Below are 14306 nucleotides of genomic sequence, written 5' to 3'. Positions count from 1 at the left end.
TAAAGCGGGTCACGTGCACGCCTCTCGACCAATCGAAATACGCGGCGTTTTTTTAAACCAAGGGGCGTTTCCCCACCCCGCCCCGCCCCCTTGCACCCCCACCCCGCCCCATTACACCACGCCCCCTTACACGCCGCTCCGCCTCCTTCCACCCCGCCCCTTGCACCCACTCCACCCCGCCCCCCTCCACTCGCCCCGCCCTCTTCCACTCCGCCCCGCCTCCTTCCACCACGCCCCCTTCAAACCCCGCCCCTCCTCCACCCGCGTCTCTCCGTGACGGTTTGAAGGCCCAGTTCAGTTTTCAGTTTATTTTAGCCCTGTGAGCGATTCGGCTCTTGAATCGGGTGCAACCACAACAAACAAAACAAACAAAAAAAACAAAAACACGAACAAGAAAAACATCTTAAAGTGACTATGTGACTCTGCAAACAGAAAATCCATGAAAAAAACAGCAAAATATTCCTGAAAAAAGTAGCCGTACACCAACGCTGTGTGCAAAAAATCCCAGTGGGATGCAAGTCAAACAACAACCACAAAAACTTAGATTAAGGCCATCAGTTTAACTCCGTACTACAACAAAACAAACATGTCCAAACCTAAAAACGTTTTCCAAATCACCAAAAAATAAAGCCATAATTGCAGCGTAACAGTGATCACAGGGACTGTGACCGAATTTTTACAATTAACTACATAAATAACATGTAACACCAAATCCTAGAGCCATAGTTGGCTGCATGAGTTACTCCACAACAACAGAAGCATCGGTCTGCGTATCAAATTACTCAATGTACCTTTAAGATCAGCACGCTAAATCAAAATACAGATAATACTTTGCAGCGTCATCCGGAGCGAAACATTTTATTTTATGTTACGCCAATGAATAGCAGTGGCAGATAGGGGTGTACAACTCCTCGAGAGCAGTTTTGAGAGAAGATCTCATTGGTAGCGATTCAAGTTGCAGTTTATTGGCAATAGCATTCCAGACTCTGGGGGCATCAATAGCAAAGGCCCTTCCTACGGCAATAGGGAATGTGAAGCTGGTAAATGAGCGAAGACCTGAGGTCAAATTTGTTATTTGAAATAGAGTGGAGATCCAGCAGGTAGTCTGTGGATTTTTTGGTAAGTACATCGTGAATAAATAAGATCTGGTGCACAAGCCGTCGAACATTAAGAGACGTTAAGTTTGACCCAATGTAGAGATCACAGTGGTGAGTCCTATATGTGCAGTTCAATGTAAATTTTAAGGCCGAGTGATAGATGGAATCAAGCTTCTTCAGTACAGTACTTGGGGCTGATTTATACACGATGTCACAGTAGTCAAGTAGAGGCAGTATGGTAGCTTTTATCAATTCCAAACGGAACATTGGGGGGAAGCAGTGCTTGTGTCGATACAGAAAACCAATTTTTATTTTTGTCTTTTTACCAATATAATCAATGTGATCTTCAAAATGCAGTTTTGAATCCAGGATGACCCCAAGATACTTATAGATCTTGACTTGCTCTATTTTATAATTATTTAAGGAATGTAATTGGGGAAACATGACTTCCTGCTTTAGTCCTGGTGAGAAGCATAGCACCTTGGTTTTGTAGGTATTCAGGACTAGTTTAAGAGCAACTAGCTGATGTTGTAGTTTGTTGAAATCACCCTGTAGCTTAGCAATCACGTCATCCGGAGAGCGGCCAGCAGTAATCAGTATTGTGTCATCTGCAAAAAGATTTACCCTGGAATGATCCAGGTCAGTGCCCAAGTCATTGACATAAAGAGAGAAGAAAAGGGGGCTGAGGATGGAACCCTGTGGAACCCCTTTTGTTATCTTAACACTGTTTGACCTCCAACCATCTGTGAATACAGTTTGGGTGCGAGAAAAGAGGTAATTTTGTAACCATTTTACTGTGTTTTCGGAAAAACCGAGGCAACTTAATTTACTAAGCAGGGTGTTGTGGTCTACTGTATCAAAAGCTTTGGACAGGTCTAGAAAAAGACAGGTACAGTACTGCTTATTATCAAGGCTACTGTAAATGTGATTCAGAGAGTCTAATGCAGCAGATGTGGTGCTGTATTTTTTTCTGAACCCAGATTGTTTTAGATGTAGTAGATTGTTGGTGGACAGGAAACTGCTAATTTGGTAGGTCAATAATTTTTCAAAAATTTTCATCAACGGGGACAAAATTGAGATAGGTCAGTAGTTATTTGGATCATCTTTAGGGCCCCCTTTGTGAAGTGGACGGACATAGGAATGTTTCCATTCTAGAGGAACTGATGCTTCTTTGATGGACAGGTTGAAAATATGGGCTATAGGTTTGTATATTAGGTGACCAACAGTTAGTAGAGCAAAGACGGGAGTACTATCTGCTCCGGAAGAGGAAGACCCTTTGAGGTAAGACAGTTGTTTCAGAACATTACTTTCGTGGATTGTCTGGAAACTAAATTCGTTTAATGTTTGGACAGGGGTGTAGGAATTTGCATGAGCAGAGGTGACTCCCAATACATTATAAAAAAAGATTACCAGCTTCAGAAAAATGAAGGTTAAAATTGTCAACTATTTTTTGGGGATCTGAAAAATATTCCCCATTTCGGTTAAGCTCAACGGGCAGATTGTCTGTTTTGGATGCCTTTTCGATATATTTGTTTTCAAGAAAATCCTGGCATTTCCATGTGATTCCAGGAGAGTGGAGGAAAAGTAGGCATTTTTTGCATGCCGTATTTTTTTGACGCATCTATTCCTTAAAATCCTGTATTCTAGCCAGTCATTGACCAAATTACTTTTCTCAGCACATGCCCAAGCCTTGTCCCTAGTTTTCATTAGCTTTGTAATCAAATGATCAAACCATGGTGGGCGGTTGCATTTAGTTTTAAATCTAACCAACGGAGCATGTTTGTTAAGAATTTGGAGAAACGTGTACCTGAAAGTCTCCCAAGCCGTAATCAGGTTGGGGATATCACAGACCTTGTCAATATCCGAGTGAAGCACATTATTAGCAAATGCCTGAGTGCTGAAGTGATCATAGAGTGCTTCTCAACCAATTTAGGGGGGCTTTGGGTCTGGCTGATGATCTCACTCCAAAAATGAAGGAGTGATCACTAAGGTTATTACCCAGAACACCAGTCAGTGTGAAATTGTGAGGGGCATATGTCAATAGGACGTCAAGCAGAGTTGACTGTCCCGAATATTTTAGGTTGGGTCTTGTGGGGACATTTATTAATTGAAACAGATTAAATTCATCTGCAAAATGTGTGGCCACGGCCGGCGGGTTTAGCCAATTCCAATTTAGATCACCCACTAAAACTATTTCACCTTTAGGGAGGCGCCCAAAAAGCTCTCTCAGTGCAGACGCAGCTTCAACATCCTTCCCACTAGGCGGTCGATAGCAGCACACTACCAATATCTGTTGATTATTTGGGAGCGTTATTTTGAGAGCGAGACCTTCAAAGCAACATTTTTAAACAAGGAGTGAGCTAGTGAACAAGCTCCTCAGCCGCCACCATTTCAGTCTCCGACCGCCAGCGCTTCCTCTGCGTCTTCGTCATCAACAACTCCAAGTCCTTCGAGGACATCCACCAGTACAGGTGGGTCGGTGTGTGTGTGTGTCGGACTTAACGCATCCACAAGTACAGGTGGGTGTGTGTGTGTTGGACTAAGTGCATCCACAAGTACAGGTGTGTGTGTGTGTGTGTCGGACTTAGTGTATCCACCAGTACAGGTGGGTCGGTGTTTGAGTGTGTCGGACTTAGTGCATCCACAAGTACAGGTGTGTGTGTGTGTCGGACTTAGTGCATCCACAAGTACAGGTGTGTGTGTGTGTCGGACTTAGTGCATCCACAAGTACAGGTGTGTGTGTGTGTCGGACTTAGTGCATCCACAAGTACAGGTGTGTGTGTGTGTGTGTGTCGGACTTAGTGCATCCACAAGTACAGGTGTGTGTGTCGGACTTAGTGCATTCACAAGTACAGGTGGGTCGGTGTGTGTGTGTCGGACTTAGTGCATCCACCAGTACAGGTGTGTGTGTGTGTGTCGGACTTAGTGCATCCACAAGTACAGGTGTGTGTGTGTGTGTCAGACTTAGTGTATCCACAAGTACAGGTGGGTCGGTGTGTGTGTGTGTCGGACTTAGTGCATCCACCAGTACAGGGGGGTCGGTGTGTGTGTGTGTCGGACTTAGTGCATCCACAAGTACAGGTGTGTGTCGGACTTACTGCATCCACCAGTACAGGTGTGTGTGTGTCGGACTTAGCATCCACAAGTACAGGTGGGTCGGTGTGTGAGTGTGTCGGACTTAGTGCATCCACAAGTACAGGTGGGTGTGTGTGTGTCGGACTTAGTGCATCCACAAGTACAGGTGTGTGTGTGTGTGTCGGACTTAGTGCATCCACAAGTACAGGTGTGTGTGTGTGTCAGACTTAGTGTATCCACAAGTACAGGTGGGTCGGTGTGTGTGTCAGACTTAGTGCATCCACAAGTACAGGTGTGTGTGTGTGTCGGACTTAGTGTATCCACAAGTACAGGTGGATCGGTGTGTGTGTGTGTCGGACTTAGTGCATCCACCAGTACAGGGGGGTCGGTGTGTGTGTGTGTGTCGGACTTAGTGCATCCACAAGTACAGGTGTGTGTGTGTGTCGGACTTAGTGCATCCACAAGTACAGGTGTGTGTGTGTGTCGGACTTAGTGCATCCACAAGTACAGGTGGGTCGGTGTGTGTGTGTGTTGGACTTAGTGCATCCACCAGTACAGGTGTGTGTGTGTGTGTGTCGGACTTAGTGCAACCACAAGTACAGGTGTGTGTGTGTGTGTCGGCTTAGTGCATCCACAAATACACGTGGGTGTGTGTGTGTCGGCGGTGGGTGGCTTACTGCAGCTACCATATCATGTGTCTTCTGCTGGAAGAAATAAAGCCTCCAGTTAAATTTTTGACTTGTTACACTGGTCTACAGCCAAAATGCTTTCGAGAAATAAACATGTAGTCCAACTTTACTAATTCTGTGTCACTGAGCTGTCCACTTGACACTGATGTTCCGGTGTGTCTGTTCCACCTGAAGAAGGAGACTTGTGTTGCCTCCGAAACGTCGTGATTTAATTGTTTTCTTTTATTTTGTTTTATTTTATTTTACCTCCGTGACTCCACCGTACAAATTGATTCTCAACATTGTTTCGTGAGGATTCGACTCCTTTTTAATCGCATTAAGAATCGACTCCCATTGACTTGCACGGGGAATCGGATTGTAGAGTTGTATTAGAAATCGATTGCTCATTGAATTGCATGAGGAATCGACTTAGAGTCTGAATCAATTCCTTGTCGACTTGTGTTTGGAACCGGTTCGTCATGTGGAGTTGGATCCGGGTCCGGGGGGTTCAGCATCGCCTGGTGAGTTTACACTCAGCGCTCACCACTACTCACCACTAGTACACTCACCACTACTCATCACTAGTACACTCACCACTAGTCACCACTAGTACACTCACCACTACTCACCACTAGTACACTCACCACTAGTACACTCACCACTCACCACTAGTACACTCACCACTAGTACACTCACCACTAGTACACTCACCACTACTCACCACTCACCACTACTCACCACCCACCACTAGTACACTCACCACTAGTACACTCACCACTACTCACCACTAGTACACTCACCACTAGTACACTCACCACTACTCACCACTAGTACACTCACCACTAGTACACTCACCACTACTCACCACTCACCACTACTCACCCCTAGTACACTCACCACTACTCACCACTAGTACACTCACCACTCACCACTAGTACACTCACCACTACTCACCACTAGTACACTCACCACTACTCACCACTCACCACTAGTACACTCACCACTACTCACCACTCACCACCAGTCACCACTAGTACACTCACCACCACTCACCACTACTCACCACTACTCACCACTAGTACACTCACCACTAGTACACTCACCACTCACCACTAGTACACTCACCACTAGTACACGCACCACTACTCACCACAAGTACACTCACCACTCCCCCACTCCCCCTCCCTCCCCCCCAGGACGAGGGACTTTGTCACCACCATGGCCAACGCGGCCTTCCTGTCTCACGCTCCGCACCCTGTCCCTGATGCTGTCCCTGCTGCTGCTGCCCCTGCTGTCCCTGCTGCTGCTGCCCCTGCTGTCCCTGCTGTCCCTGCTGCTGCTGCCCCTGCTGCTGCCCCTGCTGCCCCCGCTGTCCCTGCTGTTGCTGTCCCTGTTGCTGCTGTCCCTGCTGTCCCTGCTGCTGCTGCCCCTGCTGCTGCTGCCCCTGCTGCTGCTGCCCCTGCCGCCGCTGCCGCTGCTGTCCCTGCTGCTGCTCCTGCTGCTGTCCCTGCTGCTGCTGCCGCACTGCCGCTTGGCTCCCCGCTGTGCCGCTGGTGGCGCGGCTTCCTGGGCGCTCTCAGACGCTGCTGCTGCTGCACCACCACCAACACCACCGCCGCTGGCTGTGGTGTTGGTGGTGTTGGTGGTGGTGGGGGTGGTGGTGTTGGTGGCGGTGGTGGCGGTGGTGTTGGTGGGGGTGGTGGCGGTGGTGGTGTTGGTGGTGGTGGTGTTGTTGGTGGTGGTGTTGGTGGCGGTGGTGTTGGTGGTGGTGGTGTTGTCGGTGGTGGTGTTGGTGGCGGTGGTGGTGTTGGTGGTGGTGGGGGTGGTGGTGTTGGTGGTGGTGGCGGTGGTGGTGGTGTTGGTGGTGGTGGTGGCGGTCGTGGCGGTGGTGGTGGTGGTGTTGGTGGGGGTGGTGGCCGTGGTGGCAGTGGTGATGGTGGTGGTGGGGGTGGTGTTGGTGGTGGTGGTGGCGGTGGTGGTGGTGTTGGTGGTGGTGGTGGCGGTGGTGGCGGTGGTGGTTGCGAGCAACCCGAGGAGTGGGCGGTGGCGGTGGTGAGGGCGGCTGGGACGCCGCGCTCACTCCTCACGCTGCTCACTGACCGTGAGGACGACGACCAGGTGAGACCATGGGTGGGGCGCACAAGGATATGTGTCTGTGTGTGTAGGTCGACTCAGCCTCAAATGAGTACCTGGAGCGATGTGTAAACATCGCCGCTAGGGAGACAAAGGCGGCCGGGCATGGTGCTGGCCACCCACCCCCTCGTGTGCCGTGCTGGCCTTTAAAGGCGCTCGCTAACAGCACTTGCTCCTACAGTCTGTTAAGGCTATACGGGGTATCTTTGTCTGTGCGCGGCACGGGCTAGAGAAGAGATGGAGTGACGTGGTACAAGAGGATGTGGAGCTGAGTCGACTTCCCGATGACTGGTACCAGCGGTGTAAAAATCGGCCTCTGTGGAGGAGGCTCGTGAAGGACGCTACTGGGCAGTTGGAGGCAGTCGCCCTCCAACAACAACGTCAGAGAATGAGGAGGCTTACCGCAGCCTTCGCTCGGAGGTTCGGAGAGCCGTGAGGTGCTGCAAGGATGGGTGGTGGTCGCGGGGTGCTGAGGAGATTGAGTCTGCCTCAGTGGCCCGTGATCACAAATCTATATTTAACTCCATCAAAAAAGTAACCTGCAGTGCCACAACTATTACCATCATTAGGGGAAAAAACGGTGATCCAATCTCCGACCCCCAGGAACAGGTTTGAAGATTTGCTGAGCATTTTTTGGGAGGTCCTAGGGGAGGGGAAATCCCCCAACCTGGAAAACATCGTGGGACAAAGTGGGGATAACCCTGCTGAGGCTGCGGTGCCTCATATATTGGAAGAGGAAGTCACCCCCTGTGAGTGGCTGGCTGAGGTGCCATCTGTTGAAGAAGTACTGAAGGCGATCCGGAGTCTGAGACCAGGAAAGGCACTGGGTAGAGATTATCTCCCAAGCAAAATGCTGAGGGAGGGTGGCGTTTGTGCACAGACTGCCCTATATGACATCATAACAGCAGTCTGGACCACTGGACGGGTTCCGCAGGATTGGAAGGATGCCCTGGTGGTCCCCCTCTTTAAGAAGGGGGACCGCACAGACTGTAACAACTACAGGGGCATCTCATGCCTCAGTGTGCCGGGAAAGGTCCTGGCAAGGATTATTCAACATCGCCTTGCCAGGCACGCTGAGGCGAGGCTTGCAGAGCCCCATTGCGGTTTCAGGAAAGGACGGTCCTGCAAAGATGCCATATTTTCTATCGGTCTGCTACAGCAGAAGTGTAGGAAATTCTACATCTCTGCTTTTTTGACCTGCTCAAGGCCTATGATACCATCAGTAGGCCTGGGCTCTGGTTTGTTCTTAGTGCTTTTGGAGTCCCTAACCCTCTGCTCATGGTCATTAAGGATCTTCATGATGGTGAGCGGGCCCGGGTAGAACTTCGTGGCCGGGGTGCGACAGTGATGTCCTCTGGCTCCCACATTATTTAACATCTATTTTGACCACGTAGTTCGTGAAGCCTTCAATAGCTGTACCGGGGGAATCTCCATTTGGTACAGATATAAGGGAGTCTGATCGATGCCCAGGTGTGGTCAAGGGATGGCTCCCTATTGCTCAACCACGTTATGTATGCCGATGATTTGGTAATTGCTGCTCATTCAGAGGAGGAGTTGGAGATGCTGGCTGCTGAGACTGGAGCGTGCCACTAAGAGATGGGGCCTTACCATCACCCCCACCAAAACTAAGCACCTGCCTGGGTATTTTGTACCATCGGACACTCCACCCCCACAACTCCCAATCGGTGATGGGGCAGTTGTGGAGAGAGTAGAGAGATTCCCATATTTATTTTTTACCTACGGGACTTTACCGAATAGAACCAAATAGTATGAGTTTCCCATACCTGGGCAGTGTGCTCATGACCGGCTCCAGTTTAACAGCAGAGGTCTCACTCCGAATCAGTCGAGCAGCAATATCTTTTCATCGGTTGCGTGACGCTGTGTGGAAGCTACCTGTTCTATCGCTCCGCACTAAGCTTCAGGTCTTCTCGGCCACGGTCATTCCCTCCCTTCTCTACGCTTGCGAAACGTGGACCCCCCTAATGGAACATCTTCACCGGTTAGAAACAGTTAGGCTGGCCTGCCTACGATCCATCCTGGGTTTAACCAGACTGGATTGTGTGAGGAGCTCACAAATCCTTGAAAGATCTGGGCAAGGTCCCATCGGTGAGCTCCTCCGGCAGGCAAGGCTGCGATGGCTGGGTCATGTAGCCCGCATGCCCAGCCACCGCATGCCGAAACAGCTTTTGTTCGGCCGGATTGAGGGGGCTAAGCGGGCGCGGCACGGGCTAGAGAAGAGATGGAGTGATGTGGTACAGGAGGACGTGGAGCTGAGTGGACTTGCCGATGACTGGTACCAGCGGTGTCAAGATCGGCCTCTGTGGAGGAGGCTCGTGAAGGATGCTACTGGGCAGTTGGAGGCAGTCGCCCTCCAACAACAACGGAGGGCGGAGGAGCGACGCTCAGAACAACGAGCGGAGCGCCGGGTGGCTAAAGCACAGCAGGTTGGCACAGTAGGGGGCACAGGTGGTGCATCAGCCAGTCATCTCAGTCAGTCGACCCGTGGCACCTGGGTCTGCCCCGTGACCTCCTGCCAGCGGGCGTTCGACACTTCACGTGGCCTCAGGGTGCACATAGCCTGGCACAAGCGTCGTGGTGACGTCACCGCCACTTAGTGGCGAATGGCGGTTGTTGTTGTTGTCTGTGTGTGTGTCTGTGTGTGTGTGTCTGTGTGTGTGTGTCTGTGTGTGTGTCTGTGTGTGTGTGTGTCTGTGTATCTCTGTGTGTGTCTGTGTGTGTCTGTGTGTATCTGTGTGTGTCTGTGTGTATCTGTGTGTGTCTGTGTGTATCTGTGTGTGTCAGTGTGTGTCTGTGTGTATCTGTGTGTGTCTGTGTGTATCTGTGTGTGTCCGTGTGTGTCTGTGTGTGTCTGTGTGTGTCTGTGTGTGTCTGTGTGTCTGTGTGTATCTGTGTGTGTCTGTGTGTATCTGTGTGTGTATATCTGTGTGTGTCTGTGTGTGTATCTGTATGTGTGTCTGTGTATGTGTGTGTGTATGTGTGTGTGTCTGTGTGTCTGTATGTGTGTGTCTGTGTGTATCTGTATGTGTGTCTGTGTGTATGTGTGTGTGTCTGTGTGTGTGTCTGGGGAGCGGTAGTGTAGTGGTTAGCGCTACACTGCGCTACGAACCCGGCGACTCGATTCCCGCTCACGGCCAACACCGGTGACGATTATTTGAACCGGTCCCGGTCCTGGGCCTCCCCTAGGTCGACTCAGCCTCAAATGAGTACCTGGTGCTGTGTGTAGACATCGCCACTGGGGAGACAAAGGCGGCCGGGCGTGGTGCTGGCCACCCACCCCCTCGTGTACTGTGCCGGCCTTCATAGGTGCTCGCAAACAGCACTCGCCCCTACAGTCTGTTAAGGCTACACGGGGGATCTTTGTCTTTACCTTTGTGCATCTGTGTGTGTGTGTGCTGCATCAGGACGGCATGGAGCCAGGATGTATTTGCAGCGAGGGCTTTGCTCACCGCTCTCTGGGCTCACCGCAAGCTCCACGCCAGCTACAAGAATGACGGCTGGGACAGGGAGCACTTCCTGTCACAAAGATTCCTCGAGCAGCAGCGGCGTCAGCGTCAGCGGCAGCTGTGGCAGCAGTGGCAGCTGTGGCAGCAGTGGCAGCTGTGGCAGCAGTGGCAGCAGTGGCGTCTGTCGCAGCGGCCGCAGTATCAGCGGTAGTAGGAGCAGTCGTGGCTGTGGCGTTGTTGATTTTGTTGTTGATGTTTATGATGTTGTTGATGATGTTGATTTTGATGATGTTGATGATGTTGATTTTGTTGTTAAAGATGTTGATGTCGTTCGACTGGTGGGCTATGGGAACGAGGTAACGACGGTAGAATCTGCCGGTGGAGCGAGCCTCTGGAACAAGCGAGACCGTTCGGGAATTGGGGAGATGCGTGGGAGAATCGGGGCTGTTGCAGTGGAGGTCTCCGCCTGTTTGAGTGAACGCGTTTCTACAGTAAAGAAACCATCTCAAGATAAGTGTGACAAGTCTTCATCGCACATGCAATGAATGCACTTGGCACACGCCACACACTCAGAATGCAATTTGACTCGACGCAATCCATTCCTAGAATGAAATTGTTCCGCCGTCCACCTGGTCACCAAATAGTCCAGTGGGTTTATGAACAAACACATTCTCTTGCGGAGGGAGCTGGTAGGAACGTTGGGTTGCTCGGTCAATGGCCAGGGTCAACGGCGGCACCACGTGGTGTATTCCGCAAATATGCCCGACTGTGAGGGCGGGCACTAGCTGGCGTGAGTAGGTTACACGTTGAGTTTAATAAGGGCACCACGGGGTGACCAGCCCCTCCCCACCCAGCCCCACCCCTCCCACCCAGCCCCACCCCTCCCACCCCTCACCCAGCCCCTCCCCACCCTCCCCTCCCCACCCAGCCCCTCCCCACCCTCCCCTCTCCACCCAGCCCCACCCCTCCCATTTTTGGATGCACGACGGACGGACGGACACAATAATCCCCTGTGGGCTGGTGGTGTAACCAGGAGGTTCCTACCAGTATCATTGAGCTTCAAATCTAATTGATGCGTAGATTCGAATCGCAACCCTTGCAGTCACTAATCTACATAGTCAACACAGTTTGATTGTTTTTTTTATATGCCAATTAGGACATAGTTTCATGATGTTTAAGTCTCAGTGCGAGTGATATACGCTCGTCATTGCCTTGCTGCTGCTGCTTGAACGAGCGGTGGGGAGCGGTAGTTGTAGTAGCGGTCAGCACTGTGCCGCGCTACGAACCCCCGGACACCCGAGTTCGATTCCTTCCCACGGCCAACACCCAGTGACCAATAAAAAAAAACGTCTGCAATTCTGTTTAACTTCCAGTAGTAGTAGGCTTCTTTAATAACGAGGAATAACGTGAACAATAAACATCTACATTAACATTCAGAAGTTGTAGGCTTCCGTGACCAATGTTGACCATAATAGACGTTGTTTTTGGGTTAGATCGTGTCGTATTATTGCTCTTTGGTGTTGGCCCCACTTTTGTATGCTCTGGTGGTGTGTGACGTTACGGTGTTGTAATTAAATACACATTGACGACAATGTAAAATAAAGCAGTTTGTTTCGTGTTGTTTCTTTGCTGGTGGGTTGGGGAATTGAGAACATTCCACACATGGAGTTATTTCCTTGACGGTGGCTTTCATAAATAGGTGGGATAGCAAGATGAGTAATTTTATTATCACTTTCATGTGATCACACGACCAGGTTTCACATGTCTGCATGAAGTCTAGGGCAGTAAGACTGTTTTTAGAGTGCTCGACATACAATTTTAAGGTTGGTACCGTATTTTCCCGCATATAGCCCGCAGACGCATATACCCCGCAAAAATAGCATTTTGTGTAAAACAAATTTCAGATATTCTACCGACACTTCTTTCAAATGTTTCTTGCCGTTGGTTTTTCACACCTGATGATAACCGTTTGTGTTATGGCCGAAACGTCGTGAGAATTTTGATTGTTTTATATATATTTTATTATTTTGTTGTTTCCCTTTAACGTGACTTTACCGAAAGAGCTAAGAATATGAATTACTGCAGTCACGAAAGCTTTGAATCAAAATTTCAGACAGCCCGCACCTCCATATACCCCGCATGCATTCATAGATTTAACGTCGTTACCGCAGCTTAATTCCATCATTAAAACGAAGTTTACATTTGTAATACATTACACTATCAATTGTTAACATTAAAATCATAACTTGCACAAAGAAAACAAATTAACCAGAAACGAGTGAACTTAAAACAGTAAATAAGTAAGAAAAGTAAATATCCAATAAATAAATAACACGTAACTGGTAGATAAGTAAATAGTTTTAGCACTGGTAGATTGCGCACTGCGCAGACAATAGCGGCACTACGGTAACGCCGTGGCCTCACCCACCCCCCACCTCTCCCCCAGCTCTCCTGTCGCCGGTAAACAAAGTACGCCCACTTCAAACATCATTTCATTGTACAAACAATTCGAATCATTTAAAACCTGATAACGTGCAATATTAGTGTGAGTGGTTTATTCAGCAGTGCTTTAGTCAAAGGTAAGTGTTGCATAGTGGACAGTCCTACCATTAAAAACTGTAAACGAGTCATGACTTGTCACACGTGTAAAATATTTTTGGGATAGCCCGCACCTCCATATACCCCGCAGGGTCTTGTTTGTAAAAAGTGGTATACCCCGTGGGTTATATGCGGGAAAATGCGGTAGTGTATATACTGATTGGATATCTATTATTTTTTTAAAATTAGTATCACTTTCAAAAACATAACAGTTGGTTGTTTAAATCGAGATGATTGGCATCCCTTTCTTGAATAAAGAGGGAAACAGGTTAATGACATAACAGTGCACTACACAAATTAATGGTTGTAGAGGATTACTTTATTAAATTTTGATTTAAAGCTTTCGTGACTGCAGTAATTCATATTCTTAGTTTTTTCGGTAAAGTCACGTTGAAGAGAAACAACAAAATAATAAAATAAATATAAAACAAAAATTGTTTTATATATATTTTATTATTTTGTTGGTTCTCTTCAACGTGACTTTACCGAAAAAACTAAGAATATGGATTACTTTATTGTTACAGCTCATTTGAAAGCAGGTCTTGTTCCTTCTGTACTCGAAAACATTTAGCATCCAGTGCCAGTGAATGGCCATTAAAATTCATGGGACCTAGTGTCTGTGACTGCATTATAAAAGTCCTAATGTGTTCACCGTAATTTTCAGCCACGCTCCATGGTTAACCGGCTGCTGGACAAAGGACTTCCCAATGCGGCGCTTTCTCTCGTGATTCTGCAATACAATAATTCACCTGGCGCCTACACAACGGAACGATTTCATTGCCTGATCTTCATTATTAATCACTGAAATTGTATCTCTAATTATTTAATTAATATGTTCACATGCTGGTGAACACTGTAAGACTTTGGTGGAAATCCACAGTGGTTCTCCGATGGAGAATGGCCCCCGTCACAGACGTTGGGATTTTCCTCTCCATTGCCAAGGTCACCAGCATGTGATTGTTGCCCATGCTCGGTTGAACAGCACATTACTTGGACTCATCTAGAATTTGGAAGCCTGCCATGTTTTTTAAAGATCTTGGGACACAGCGATGCTTCATAGCAAATTGTCACTTATCCGCTATAGAAGATTACAAAAAGCTCAACATTTACAGCTTACTCAGGCTATGCCATGACTAACACCTCCACTATACAACTGGGTCCAGCAACCTTTAAATCTGCATGAAAGTATGAATCCTCGTTTGATGAGTCACGGATTCAAAGTAGTTTTTTGGCAGCAATTTAGTACAAATACCTTTTTGAGAAATAATTAT

At 48.6% G+C, this 14306-nt stretch overlaps 1 protein-coding gene across 1 annotated transcript; it reads left to right on the top strand.

The window, feature by feature from the left end:
• The first annotated feature begins 5297 nt into the window (after positions 1 to 5297).
• On the top strand, positions 5298 to 12040 carry LOC142921818 (uncharacterized). Its single transcript, XM_076063154.1, has 3 exons — positions 5298 to 5361; positions 6037 to 6958; positions 10396 to 12040. Exon 2 carries the CDS (start codon positions 6105 to 6107, stop codon positions 6894 to 6896), a length of 792 nt encoding a protein of 263 aa, XP_075919269.1. The 5' UTR covers positions 5298 to 5361; positions 6037 to 6104; the 3' UTR covers positions 6897 to 6958; positions 10396 to 12040.
• The last annotated feature ends 2266 nt before the right edge of the window (positions 12041 to 14306 follow it).

This window comes from Petromyzon marinus, unplaced genomic scaffold (genome assembly GCF_048934315.1).
Source record: "Petromyzon marinus isolate PM22_M1 ecotype Great Lakes invasive population unplaced genomic scaffold, UKy_Petmar_22M1.pri1.0 PM_G_Scaffold_9, whole genome shotgun sequence".
Lineage (NCBI taxonomy): Eukaryota > Metazoa > Chordata > Hyperoartia > Petromyzontiformes > Petromyzontidae > Petromyzon > Petromyzon marinus.
Note: the sequence above shows the minus strand (reverse complement) of the source record. Positions and strands in the feature narration are given on the sequence as shown.